The sequence below is a fragment of the Grampus griseus genome, assembly GCF_964374135.1.
Source record: "Grampus griseus genome assembly, chromosome: 1".
NCBI classification, from domain to species: domain Eukaryota; kingdom Metazoa; phylum Chordata; class Mammalia; order Artiodactyla; family Delphinidae; genus Grampus; species Grampus griseus.
Genome location: NC_139017.1, coordinates 78,540,862 through 78,554,243, shown reverse-complemented (window position 1 = coordinate 78,554,243; position 13,382 = coordinate 78,540,862). Strand labels below are relative to the sequence as shown.

Genomic DNA, 13,382 nt, shown 5'->3' with positions numbered 1-13,382 from the left:
AGTGGAGTAGGAATAGATGCTTCTCCTGTTGAAGGCACTGTCAGTCATGTGGCAATGGATGAGGACATATAATCCTCATACATATGGGTTAGCAAACTGCTGCTCACAGGCCAAATCTGACCTGTGGATTGTTTTTATTCAGCCCATGGGTTAAGAATGGTTTTTACATTTTTAAATGGTAGTCAAATATAAAAAAAGAGAAGAAGGAGAAGGAAAAAGAATAGGAGGAGGAGGAGAGGTGGTGGTGAAGAGGGTGATGACAGCACATGGGGCCTGCAAAGCCTAAACCATTTACTATCTACGCTCTTGCAGAAAAAGTCTGCTGATCATTGTCCTTACAGGAATGAACATGAATAATTAGGAATGATAACAATCTACCATAAACATGCCCCTCCCCCCCCACCAGCAATTCCTACCTTGAGGAAGAATAAGAGAGCTATTCTGTAGAGGACAAAATGGCAGACAGTTTATTGTTGTTTTTATAAAATTTATTTCTTGAGTAAATTTTATGTTAAATTTTCATGTGTGTATATATGATAGACCCCAAAACTTAGGTCCTAAAAAATATTGAAGATTTTGGGGACTACATTAAATTAAATACTTTTATTCATCAAAGGGCATAACAAAGTGAAAAGGCAACCTGTGAAGTGGGAGAAAATAAAGACTAACTACCACAACTCAACAACAACAAAAACAACCTGATTAAAAAATGGGCAAAGGACTTGAAGAGTCGTTTCTCTAAGGAAGTTATACAAATGGCCAACAAGCATATGAAAAGATGCTCAACATCACTAGTGATTAGGGAAATGCAAATTAAAACTATAAAATGAGATATCGCCTCATATCCATTAGGAAGGCTACTATTACAAAAACCCCACAAACCCCAAGAAAACCCACACATACAAAAAAGAAAATAACAACTGTTGATGAGGATGGAGAAATTGGAACCCTTGTGCACTGTTGGTCAGAAAGTAAAATGGTCCAACTGCTATGGAAAACAGTATGGTGATTCCTAAAAAAATTAAAAATAGAATTACCATGTGATCCAGAAATATCACTTCTGGGTTTATACACAAAAGAAACAACAAGAATTCACTGTATAGCACAGGGAACTATATTCAATATCTTGTAATAAACTATAATGGAAAAGAATTAATATAACTGAATCACTTTGCTGTACACCTGAAACTAACACAATAGTGTAAATCAACTATACTTTGATTAAAAAAAAAAAAGAATACAAAGCAGGATCTTAAAGAGCTATTTGTATACTCATGTTCACAACAGCATTATTAAACATAGCCAAAAAGGGGAAGCAACCCGAATAGCCATTGACAGATGAATGAATGGATAAACAAAATGTGATATATACACACAATGGAATATTATTCAGCTTTAAAAAGGAAGGCAATTAAGACACATGCTATAGCATAGATGAACCTGGAGGACAGTATGTTAGGTGAAATGAGCCCAGTCACAAAAAGACAAATACTGTATGATTTTACTCATATGAATTATCTAGAACAGTCAGACTCATAGAGACAGAAAGCAGAATGGTGGTTGCCAGGGTCTGGAGGTTGGGGGGAGGGGAGGAAATAGCTGTTTAATGGCTACAGAATTTCAGTTTTGCAAGATGAAACAGTTCTGGAGATCGGTTGCACAGTAACATGAATATATTTAACACTACTGAATTGTACACTTAAAAAATGGTTAAGATGGTACATTTTATATTCATGTATTTTACCTCAGTTTTAAAAAAAAGTCTGTGTAAAGAAAAAATATAAACATATATCTAAGGTTGGGAAAAAGTAGTTAATGTTATGTTATGTGAATTTCATCCCAAATTATTTTAAAAATTCAAGTGGAGGGGCTGGTTAGAGGTAAAAAGGAAAGATCTGGTTTCAGATATGTTGAAATTGAGATTTTGGAAAGATATCCAGAGATAGAAGTCTAGAAGACTGCTAGAAACACAAAAAACTAGGAAGAAAGGTCAGGGAAAGAGACAAGATTTGAGAGAAAATGGCTGAAAGTTATAGAAGTAGATGAGACTTCAAGAGGGCAGAAAAAATAAAAAATATGGAATAGATCTATCTATGTATCTGTCTAGGTATCTGTCTATCTACCTATCTACCTACCTACCTACCTACCTACCTAGCTCAGGACAGAATTCTGGAGATTAAAAGGAATGAGCAGTTAATATATCAATGAATCAGAATAGTAAAGAAGTATAAGAAGAAAAGACTAAGCACAGGTAAATTAGAGGTCACATTGTGCTTCATTAAAAAAAAAAAAAAAACAACACAACCCTGGGTTGTGTTCTTTATCCTGTAGTATATAACAAATAAGTACAAAGTATGTTTGTAAATGATGTCTCTCCCTACATATATTTGTTATTGTTTTGATTTGGATAAATAATGTTTAAACAAGGAAAAACATGAATTAAAAAATCATCTAAAAACAAACAAAAATGGTGAAAGTCTTAAATCATAAGATGATTTTCATATTCTTATTTTAAACTCTTTTCAACTCTTGACTAAAATTCCCTAAAATTCTTGGCAGTAAAGATCCCTTCAGTCTAATTCAAAGCACTGTCCTCGGCAAAGCTGCTCTCTTTATTTAAAAAATTAATTTATTTTTATTTTTGGCTGCGTTGTGTCTTCGTTGCTGTGCACGGGCTTTCTCTAGTTGCGGCAAGTGGGGGCTACTCTTCATTGTGGTGCGCGGGCTTCTCATTGCGGTGGCTTCTCTTGTTGTGGAGCATGGGCTCTAGGCACGTGGGCTTCAGTAGTTGTGGCACACGGGCTCAGTAGTTGTGGCACACGGGCTTAGCTGCTCCGTGGTATGTGGGATCTTCCCGGACCCGGGCTCAAACCCATGTCCCCTGCATTGGCAGGCAGATTCTTAACCACTGTGCCACCAGGGAAGTCCCAGAGCCACTCTCTTTTTATACTTTCCTTGTAGTGGGGTCAACAGCTGCAACACTTGGTTTCATGGGGCTTTTTGCTGGTTTTACAAGAAGTTTAGGGAACATGTTACAACAGCAAACAAAATAATTAGTTTACTGACTAAACTTGTGAGCAGGTTGTTTCTTGGTTTCATTGCGAATGCGTGACTCAAAGCTCAGATGAAATTTTTATGCCGTATTTATTTTGCCTTTGTTATTTTAAATGCTTGAATGACAACTATATTGAAAAACCTGTAGTGTTCTCACACAGTTCTGTGGGTTCTTCTTTTCTTTTGACTTATATATCCTAAGTGCCTACTCATTAAAAAAATTTTTTTAATACTAAGTCAACTTTAGTGAGGCATAAAGTACAAACAATAAGATGGACCCACTTTAGCTGCTCAGTCCACAGAGTTCTGACAAATCTATACATGTGTAACCATCACACCAGTCAAGATATAGAACAGTTCAATGTCCCCCAAAAGTTCCCTCACACAGTTTTGCAGTTTATTCCTCACCCTTCCCTCATCCCTGCTCCTGGGAACCACTGATCTGTTTTTTGTTATTATGGATTAGTTCTGCCTGTTCTAGAATATCATATAAATGTTAGTATATAATATGAATTCTTCTGTTCTTGGCTTCTTTCAGCATAATGTTTCTGCTATTCCTTCATGTTGTTACAGACTCCTTTTCACTGTTTAATAATATTCCATTGATTGAATATTCTACCATTATTTATTTATTCATTGATGGACGTTTGGGTTGTTTTTAGTTTGGAACTATTGTGAGCAAAAACACTATGAACACTTACGTATAAGTCATTTTGCAGGCAATGTTTGCATTTCTCTTTGGTAAATACCTAGGAGTGAAACTGCTGTGTCACTTGGTAAGTATATGTTTAATTTTATAAGAAATTGTCATTTTATACTCTTAACAGCAATGTATGAGTTCATGTTGTTCCACATCCTTACCAAAACTTAGCACTATCAGTATTTTTAATTTTAGTCATTCAAGTGGGTAAAATGGGTTTTAGAAAAAGAGTCATGTATTTGGAAATTAAAACACATATTTCTAAATAAATCACAGATCAAACAAGAAATAATAGAAATTAGAAATCATTTACAAATGAGTTATAGTGAAAATACTACATATCACAACTTTGTAGATGCTGATAAAACAGTACTTAGAAGGAAATGAGTATTTATAATTATATTAGAAACGAAGAATGGCTAAAAATTAATGAGGTCCACTTAAGAAGTTAGAAAAATAACAACAAAGTAATTTCAAAGAAAACAGAAGCAAGAGAGGAAACAATGAAACTAATGAAATAGAAAAGAAAGGTATGATAGAGAGGCTCACAAAACCAAAAATGCAAATTAAAATAAGATAGCATATTCTATCCTTTATAATGGCAAAAGTAAAATGTCTAATTATTACAAATATTGCCATAGACCAAAAGAAACTCTTCACTTGTTGGGAATGTAAATTGGAATACCAATTTGGAGAGCAATCTAGCAATAGCCACTAACACTTATGATATATATACATGTCATATATCCTCATGATTCCACTCTTATGTATGTACACCTAGAAAAGCCTTTCAGATGTACACAAAAAGCATATAGAAGTATGCCCACTGTAGTATTATTTGCAGTAACAAAAAAGTTGGAAAAAATCTAAATACGCTTTGTCAGGAAAATAGATAAATAAATTGTGATAGAGCCAGACAATGGAATATTGTAGAGCAGTCAAAACGAATAAATCTCGAACACATAACTAATGTTGCACACAAAAATATAGATGCAGGAAGATTTGTGCAGCATGATGCTATTTACATAAAGTTTTAAAACATACAAAATAAATGATATGGATTGTTATGGCCAAATTATATGCAATACAAATAGAAACACGTACATGGGAATGATGAGTATTAAATTCAGTATAGTGGTTACCTCTGGGGAGGCAGGAAACATAATGGGGTTAGAGAGAGCTAAACAGAAAGTTTCGACTGTACTTGTAACGTTTGATAGACACATATACACTATTGACACTATGCATAAAACAGACAACTAATGAGAACCTACTGTATAGCACAGGGAACTCTACTCAGTGCTCTGTGGTGACCTAAATGGGAAGGAAATCCAAAAAAGAGGGGATATATGTATACGTATAGCTGATTCACTTTGCTATACAGTAGAAACTAACACAACATTGTAAAGCAACTGTACTCCAATAAAAATTAATTTTAAAAAACCCCAGAAACTACATGCAGCAACTATGCCAAAAGGTTAGCATTTCAAAAAGCAGCCATTCGCCTTCATATTTTTCTGAATGTCTGAAATATTTCTTAAAAAGTCCTGAAAAACCTTTGACAACAAACGCCTGTGAAAATAGTTTGTTATTGAGTATAAAGACAGGCACTGTCATTAATTTGATCCCCACCTTCCAAATCCGCTCTACCCTTAAACAAATCAAGGAGCCTAGGGTGGGGACAATATGTGTCTGGTGATGTAGGGTGAGAGAGAAAGTTAACATCTGCCAGGAATTATACATCATATTATTTAAATATCCCTATTATAGACATTAAAAAGGGGGTTCAGAGAGCTTCAGTAACTTGCCCAGTGTGTCACTACAAGAAGAGATCACAGTGAGATTCAAACTGTATCTGGCTTCAAAGCTCATACTCTTTCCACTACTGCCCTGATAGTAAAAAATAACTCTTCTTGGAGGTGTCATTAAGATATGACCTAACCCTGTAGTCCAGGATGCAAGCAGCACAAATACTACAGCTTCTCATCAAGTCACACATGAGTACAGGTCTAGGCAAGGAAGTGGTACTAGTGGAAACTTTTTAGAGAAGGAAATATAACATGAGGAGTTTGAGTTATATAATAATTCTCCTAACTTCTCTTTATTATTTATGCCATGGGCCATTTAGAACTTTTGTCTCTCCCTGGAAACTTTGGAGGTGACACCAATTTTACAAATAGATTCCTCAAGACCATTAACCTATATAGAGGTCTGTTTGCTTCCTTCCTATTACGAGTTGAATGTACACCTGTTGTTGGTAGCCTAACAACTTGAGAGTTTAACAAATACAAATATGTACTCAAATATGCTTCCAAAATTACTAGGATAAGTGAAAACACAAAAGATTCTCTGTCCTAGTTTAGGCTTTGGCTTTTTACCTCTAAGATAAGGGACAACGAATGGGTCAGGTACCACTTTTGTTTGTATTCAGTGAGCCAAGATTCATGTAGTCAGTTCCTTTGGCCCTTATTCGGAAATTGGTTCCTCCATAGCCCCCTTTCCTTTATTGTTATTATTGATTTTAGTTTCCTGGGAAACAAAACCTACCTCTAATTAGAGAATGAGGCCACATTCCAAAGCTGCAGATTCCATTCTTCTCCCTCGACTCTTCCCTGGACTGTTTTGGACCCTCTGTAACATGATGTCTGATGGTCGAAAACTGTCCTTTTCTCCCAGCCTTGGCAGAAAGCCAGTGCCTAAAGCTATGAACTCCAGCTTTTATCTTCCATCTGCAGGGTGATTCAATCCCAAGCAAAGTAACAACTAAAGATGTGGAAACGTGCACCTCAGAGGCAGCTGTGGGAATCAGACTGGATCTGCACTCGGGCCTGCTAGAAATAAGAGACCACTGACTTTGGCATTGGCATGGAAACCTCTGCCAAGCACACACATAAGCAGGCGATCCCTCTCCCTCTCCCTCCCACTCTCTCTCTCTCACTCACACACACACACACATGCGCACGTGCACACACACACCTTTCAGAGGAGAGGCTCTGTAAAATTCCCCACATATGGCAAACATATTGTAGGGGAAGCACCATGACTAGAGGCTGGTGGGAAAGAAAGAAAAAGAAAATAATGAGAAAAATCTTCAGTAAGTCTAAATCGTTCCAGTCAGACCGCTGAGAAAGAATGCAAAGGACTGGAGATAAAAATTATTGGTAAAATCAGCATTATAACATAGCTAAACTCTTTCCCTATTTCAAATAATTACTAGAACTTACTCTGGTGTCCAACAATGGCACCTGGGGAACTAGTCTTTATATTTATCTGTAAGTACTTTGCTTAACACAATGGATATACATGAAAAGAGCCCTTACATAATATAAAAAGTATTTTTCTCTAACTCACAATTTCAAAAATTCTTCATTTTACTTGGAAACAATTGTCTGTGAGGAGATGTAGTTATAACTAATTTTAACTGGTATTGGCTCCCAACACTTTAATTCTAATTATTTTCTAAATTCCTATCATATTCAGTGATCAACTAAATGCATAAATGTACTGCAAAATTCCCAATATAAAGAAATTAACAAAAAAAACTTGTTAAAATTACACAAATAACCTCTAATTTATGTTTTATAAGTTAAGAATTGATTTATCAAATTTTCTCAAAATAAAACCAGAAGAGGGGCTTCCCTGGTGGCACAGTGGTTAGGAATCTGCCTGCCAATGCAGGGGACACAGGTTTGAGCCCTGGTCCGGGAAGATCCCACATGCCACGGAGCAACTAAGCCCATGCACCTAGAGCCCGTGCTCCGCAACAAGAGAAGCCACTGCAATGAGAAGCCCGCGCACCGCAACAAAGAGTAGCCCCTGCTCGCCGCAACTAGAGAAAGCCCACGCGCAGCAACGAAGACCCAACGCAGCCAAAAATAAATAAATAAAATAAATATATAAAAACAAACAAACAAACAAAAAAACCAGAAGAAAATACTCTAACTTCTGCTTTAAAGAATTATTGGTAAAAGTTAATCAGATCATTTGAACACAAAATAACCTGTGATAAAAAGTGATGGAGTGGAAGAAACACTGACCTGATGTTCTCAGTGGCCTCATGCTTGAAGGGCTTTCTAGAAACTGAGTTTAAATTTTTACCTTGAGGGTAGGAGAGAGGTGCTGATGTATTTTAAGTAGAAAGATGACCGTGGCTACAATGTGGGGAATGGACCATCGATTTGTGAGACTGAAGCAGGAGTGAGAGGGTAATTTAGTAGTCCAGGGTCTTCAGGTCAGCTCTGGCTCTGCACTGCCCCTCTGCCATCAGCTCCTGAGGCAAAGGCATGGTGGGAGACCGAAAAATATTCTCTCCCCATGAGTACAGATCTTCCTCAACTTACAATGGGGTTACGTCTTGATAAACACATGGTTAAGCTGAAAATATTCTAAGTTGAAAATGCATATAATACACCTAACCTACCGAACATCATAGCTTCACCGTGCTCAGAACACTTACAATAGCCCTATAGTTGGGCAAAATCATCCAGCACAAAGCCTATATTATAATAAAGTGTTGAATATCTCATGTAATTTATTGAATACTGTACTGAAAGTGAAAAACAGAACGGTTGTGAGTGTCTCGGTTGTTTACCTTGGTGATCTCGCGGCTGACCTGGAGCTGCAGCTCCCTGCTGCTGCCCAGTACCACAAGAGAATATCGTACTACATATTGCCAGCTTGGAAAAAGATCAACATCCAAAATTCAAAGTACAGCTTCTACTGAATGCATATTGCTTTCAAACCATCATAAGTTGAACCACTGTAAGTCAGAAACTGTCTATATAGCTTCTAAAAGTAGTGCCTTAGGAAGAAAAAAGAGTCCTGGATTTGCCACCTACAAGCTGTTATGACCTCAGGTAGCTAATTAAGAAGATATTATTAAGCATTTACTAAGTACCAGGCACCCTCAGAGATTTTCTGATTACTTAATCTCTTTATACCTTAATTTATTCATCTGTGAAAAAACAGTAATGCCTAACTCATGCACTGCTTTGAAGATTAAAAGAGAGGTCATATACATGAAACGGCTGGTAAATCTTCCACGTTTAAAGATGCTCTATTTTCTTCTCAATCCCCCTCTACTGAAAACTCCACAGGTTGATAAAGACAGTTGTTAATTAATTGGCTTTTGGATAGCAAGACATAAAATACAAACACCATGATGATTCTTTCACCTACTAGAACAAGGCAAATATGGGGTCAGGTCTTTAAAATAATCATTGTTTCAAGGCGACTAGCTTAGTTAATATACTTCTACTTGAGAATGGTCCTATACATGCCTTCACAGTTTCAAGATAAAGCATCAGGAAGAACTTCCCATCATCCTCCATGAACCGCTTGAAGCTTTACAGCATTCTAGAGGAACTGATATCTAGGCACTCCTTTCTAGGCACTCCGTAGGCACTAAGTAAGCATCGTTTCTAGTCAAACTATTATAAATGGTGACAAGCAACTATGTAGGATGGCAGGTTATAGCCATTAAACATCAGCTAACACAGATTAGTGAAAAGAGGAAGCACAAAAAATTAAGGTTTATTTTTATGTCCAAAAGAGCTAATTTTATAGCAAATAAATGAAAGCCTGATTAACATATCAAAGGCAGGAAAAAAGTGGAAGCGTACAAATGAACTTATCTACAAAACAGAGACAGACTCACAGACACAGAGAACAGACTTGTGGTTACCAATGGGGAAGGGGAGTGGGGGAGGGATGGAGTGAGAGTTTGGGGTTAGCAGATGCAAACTAGTATATATAGAATGCATAAACAACAAGGTGCTATGGTACAGCACAGGGAACTATATTCAATATTTATGTAATAAACCATAATGGAAAAGAATATAAAAAAGAATGTATATATATGTATAACTGAATCACTTTGCTGTACAGCAGATATTAACACAACACTGTAAATCAACTATACTTCAATTAAAAAAATACATACCACATCAGGAAAAAAAAAAAGAAAAAAGTGGGAGCATAAAAACCAAAGTTAAAAATTTTTTTTTAAGTGCAGAAGGATTAACTTCCCAGGAAATAAAACTTGATCAACAAATCAAAAGGCATGAAATAAAAAGAGACTTTAAGATCCATAATCAAATGTGATGCATAGACCTTGGTTGGATCATCATTCCAACAAGACAACATTTTGGAAGACATTTTGGAAGAATCAGCATAATTTGAACATGGACTGGGTATTAGAAGATAATATGGAATTATCATTAACTTGTTAGGTGTGATGACAGTATTGTGGTTGTGTAAGAAAATTTCCTTAGTTTATAGAGAGGCATGCTGAAATATTTAGGGCATGAAATGTCATGATGTGTGGTATCTGCTATAAAATACTTCAACAAAGAAAACAACATTGGCGAGACAAATCACAAAATGTGAGTAAATGATGGGGGTAGAGTATACTCTTCTCTCTACTCTTCTGCATATATTTAAAGTTTTCTTTATTAAATATTTTAAAAAGGAAAGAAAATCTGATAAAATATCCAGTCCATCCACTGAGTTGTAATAAGGTTGGTTGCCCGAGTTAAAGAAGGAAATGGCCCACACCAAGCATGTCTTGAGGACAGAAAGACACCTGAGGAAGTCTTTAATACTGTCTTTGTGGGACAAATTGTGGAATGTGGGCTGATGAGTACTTCCTTCAAATTTTACTGGCAAACTATCGAAATTCCCCCAAGGGAGCTGAAGTCAGGGATGGTAGGAGGGGGAACTGGGAGCCAATTTAGAGACCACTGAGGAAACAGGCAACACCAGTTGCCTCCACTCTCTGACCTAGGCCCACATAATGAGCTCACTAGTTTGGGAACCAGTGAGCTCATTTTGTAACATAAAAAAACCAAAAGGGAGGTGAATTTTTTTATCCCTCACTTATGAGAATGTTCTTACAAAGTCTCCCATATTGTGGGTTACTCTTTCAATTGCTATTTTGAACAACAATGTACCATGTGGAAGAAGATACCTCAATTACTGCAAATTTTATACAGTTATGGAGGTCACTGCCAAAAATCCTTTACAAAGGAGAACATTTTTAGAATATGGTAATCATTTCTGGGGCTATGAGCTCAAAGTGCAAGTACTGGATGTGACTGTAAATAAGCCTTTAATTTTAAAGGTCACTTTAAAAAGCAACTGACAAGTGGTTACTTTGTGGAGATTAGACATTTTCACCTACAAGAAGTATGGAAATAAGTACTGAGAATACAATTTTTAAAAAGAATATCACATAAGGATCAAAAGAGAGCTTGTATCAAAAACAGCTAAGATGGAGTGAAGATGGTATGCTTTGGAAAATGCATTAGGTGACTCCAAAACTGGCTCTAAAGATGACCAGCATCATAATTTCAGAGATGGATGTGAAGAGTTTAGATAAACATTGCTTCATGAAATATGAGAGGCACCTTCCTTTCAGAGAGAAGGTAGGAGTGCTTCTGAGGTAGGACAACCAAGAGGGTGAGAGATCTAGGGTAAGCTAATTTGAAGAAGCTAAGGCCTATGGAACAAGGACCTGGAGGGTAAGGATGGTGCACAATTAATGTCTCCAAGTTTGGAAGAGCAGTCATGTGGAAGACAGAGTTGATTTATATGTATTTTTAGCAAGGAGTTAAATGAGTGGCTAGAAGTTACAGGGAGGTGGGTGTTTGCTCAATATAAGCAAGTACTTGATAACAATTACATCTGTCCAGGATTGAATCTGAAAAGCCATACCTAAGGAAATGCTTCCTGACCAACTGTAAAAAAGGAAATTGAGGTAAATTGCCTTTATGGTCATTTTAATGATTAGAATCTATTATTCTATCACATTATCTCTAAGCTGGTAACAAGTTTAAGTTGATAACTGCATTTATTTTTTGAAGATACTCTTTTCATTGATTACATATTTTCAAATGGTTGCTCTGTGTGAATCATTACATTAAGTTCTGTGGGTGATTAAATATATACAAAAATAATGATTGTCAGAAGTTTATGATCAAGAAAGGATCACATGTATAACACGTTCCATACGTGCATACATGTTAACATGTGCCAAAACATGTATAACATACCATTCCTTGGCTGGGGCTCTGTCACCAGGTTAAAGCAGACATGTGATAAGGGCATGATCCAGTTAAAATTTTCACCTTCTTTGCTAGGGAGTCTCTTAAGCGCCTTGTCTCTAGTCCAGGTTATCTGCCTGTCCAAGAGTAAACTGATTCATCCATAGTAAAGATATGAGTCAAATATTTTCGCTTTGTTCTAAAGCCTTTCTTGGCTTGGACTCAAGACACTGGACATTGTCTTCCAATTTCCCAGCTAGTTCTCTCAAATCTTCTCAAAAGTTATTATACGAAGAATGAACAATGGGAATTATCCAATAGACCTTCCAAATGCAATACCCAATAAAGCAACATCGGAGTTATGTAAAACCATCAGTCGCTAAATTCTATCCCTCATCACCAGGAGACTAGTCAACAGCATGAATTCATCTGTTTGAATGCAACCCAGTACAGAAAAACAATTCCAGGGTTAGAAGTACTAATGGGATACAACTTTTTGGTTTATGAAGCATTATAAACTTACCTAGTACAGTGGAGGGAAAGTTGAAAATACTATTGCATTATAATAATACTCAATGATATGAATATAGGGAAAACATGAAAATGAAACAGTCGCATTTGATGAAGTCACACTTTGAAGGGTCAAAAAAAAAAATCAAAAACAGGAGTTATATAAACCATTCGATTTTTTCCTCAATCTGAAAATAAATGTTTTCTCGGTTCTAATCTGAGAAGCTGACCTGAGATTGCTGGAAAAGGATGCTCTTCTCTGGGTTTACGCCACAGGCGAGAAGAGCAGCCGTCATGTCCAAGATGCTCTGCCGGAGGACGGCTGGGTCTTGGGGGACAGTGATGGAATGTAGGTCAACAATGCTGTACAGCACGGAGTCATGCTCGTCCTGTAATCTCACCCAGCTCTCAATGGCTCCCAGGTAATTGCCAAGGTGGGGGATTCCTGTAGGCTGAATGCCAGAAAATATGCGCTTCACGGAATCTTTCTGGAACAAAGGAAAACAAACAACATTGCTTTTGAAGCAGAATCCATGAATCCTATGCCCATGTTTGATGGCTACGCAATTTTTTTTAACTGCAATCTGACAGTCATCATCCTTAAATGCATTTATTTTGTAAAGCACTATGTTAGGTGCTATTAGGAGACAGAAATTATATTAAAAAAATCTTTTTTTGCACTCAAAAGCTTATAAACACAAAGGCACGTAAGAAAAGGTCTGTATCTCCAATCTAACTGGAGATAGAGGATATGCTTATGAAAATAAAAGTAACCGTACAGTATTACAACACAATTGTGACTGGTTTGGAAAGGTAAATAGTGGGGTACAGAAAAGAGTTCCCAAGAGGAAAAGATGACTGTGGTTCTGGTGGTCAGTTGCAGAGACTTCAGACATAGAATCAAATTTCACTGGAGATTAAAGGGGCTCCAGGGGTTTTTCACATGACTTCATTCATTTTGCAGTTAAGGCAATGAAGGCCTTAGCATTAGGGCTAAAGGCTACTCTTACTTAATTCAGTTTTCTTTAAAAATAAAAGAATTTGAAAAAGAATAGATACATGTATATGTATAACTG

The 13,382-nt window shown here is 36.7% G+C and overlaps 1 protein-coding gene across 3 annotated transcripts in view; it reads right to left on the bottom strand.

Moving 5' to 3' along the window:
- WARS2 (tryptophanyl tRNA synthetase 2, mitochondrial) overlaps positions 1 to 13,382 on the bottom strand; it is an 87,920-nt gene that overhangs the window by 33,524 nt on the left and 41,014 nt on the right. For all 3 annotated transcript variants that reach the window (XR_014298055.1, XM_082675579.1, XM_082675580.1), the window contains exon 2: positions 12,537 to 12,794. Coding sequence is in view for 2 of the 3 variants with exons in the window: in XM_082675579.1 (XP_082531705.1) it covers positions 12,537 to 12,794 (258 nt within the window). In the remaining variant the exon portion in view is untranslated. The remainder of the gene's footprint in view (positions 1 to 12,536; positions 12,795 to 13,382) is intronic.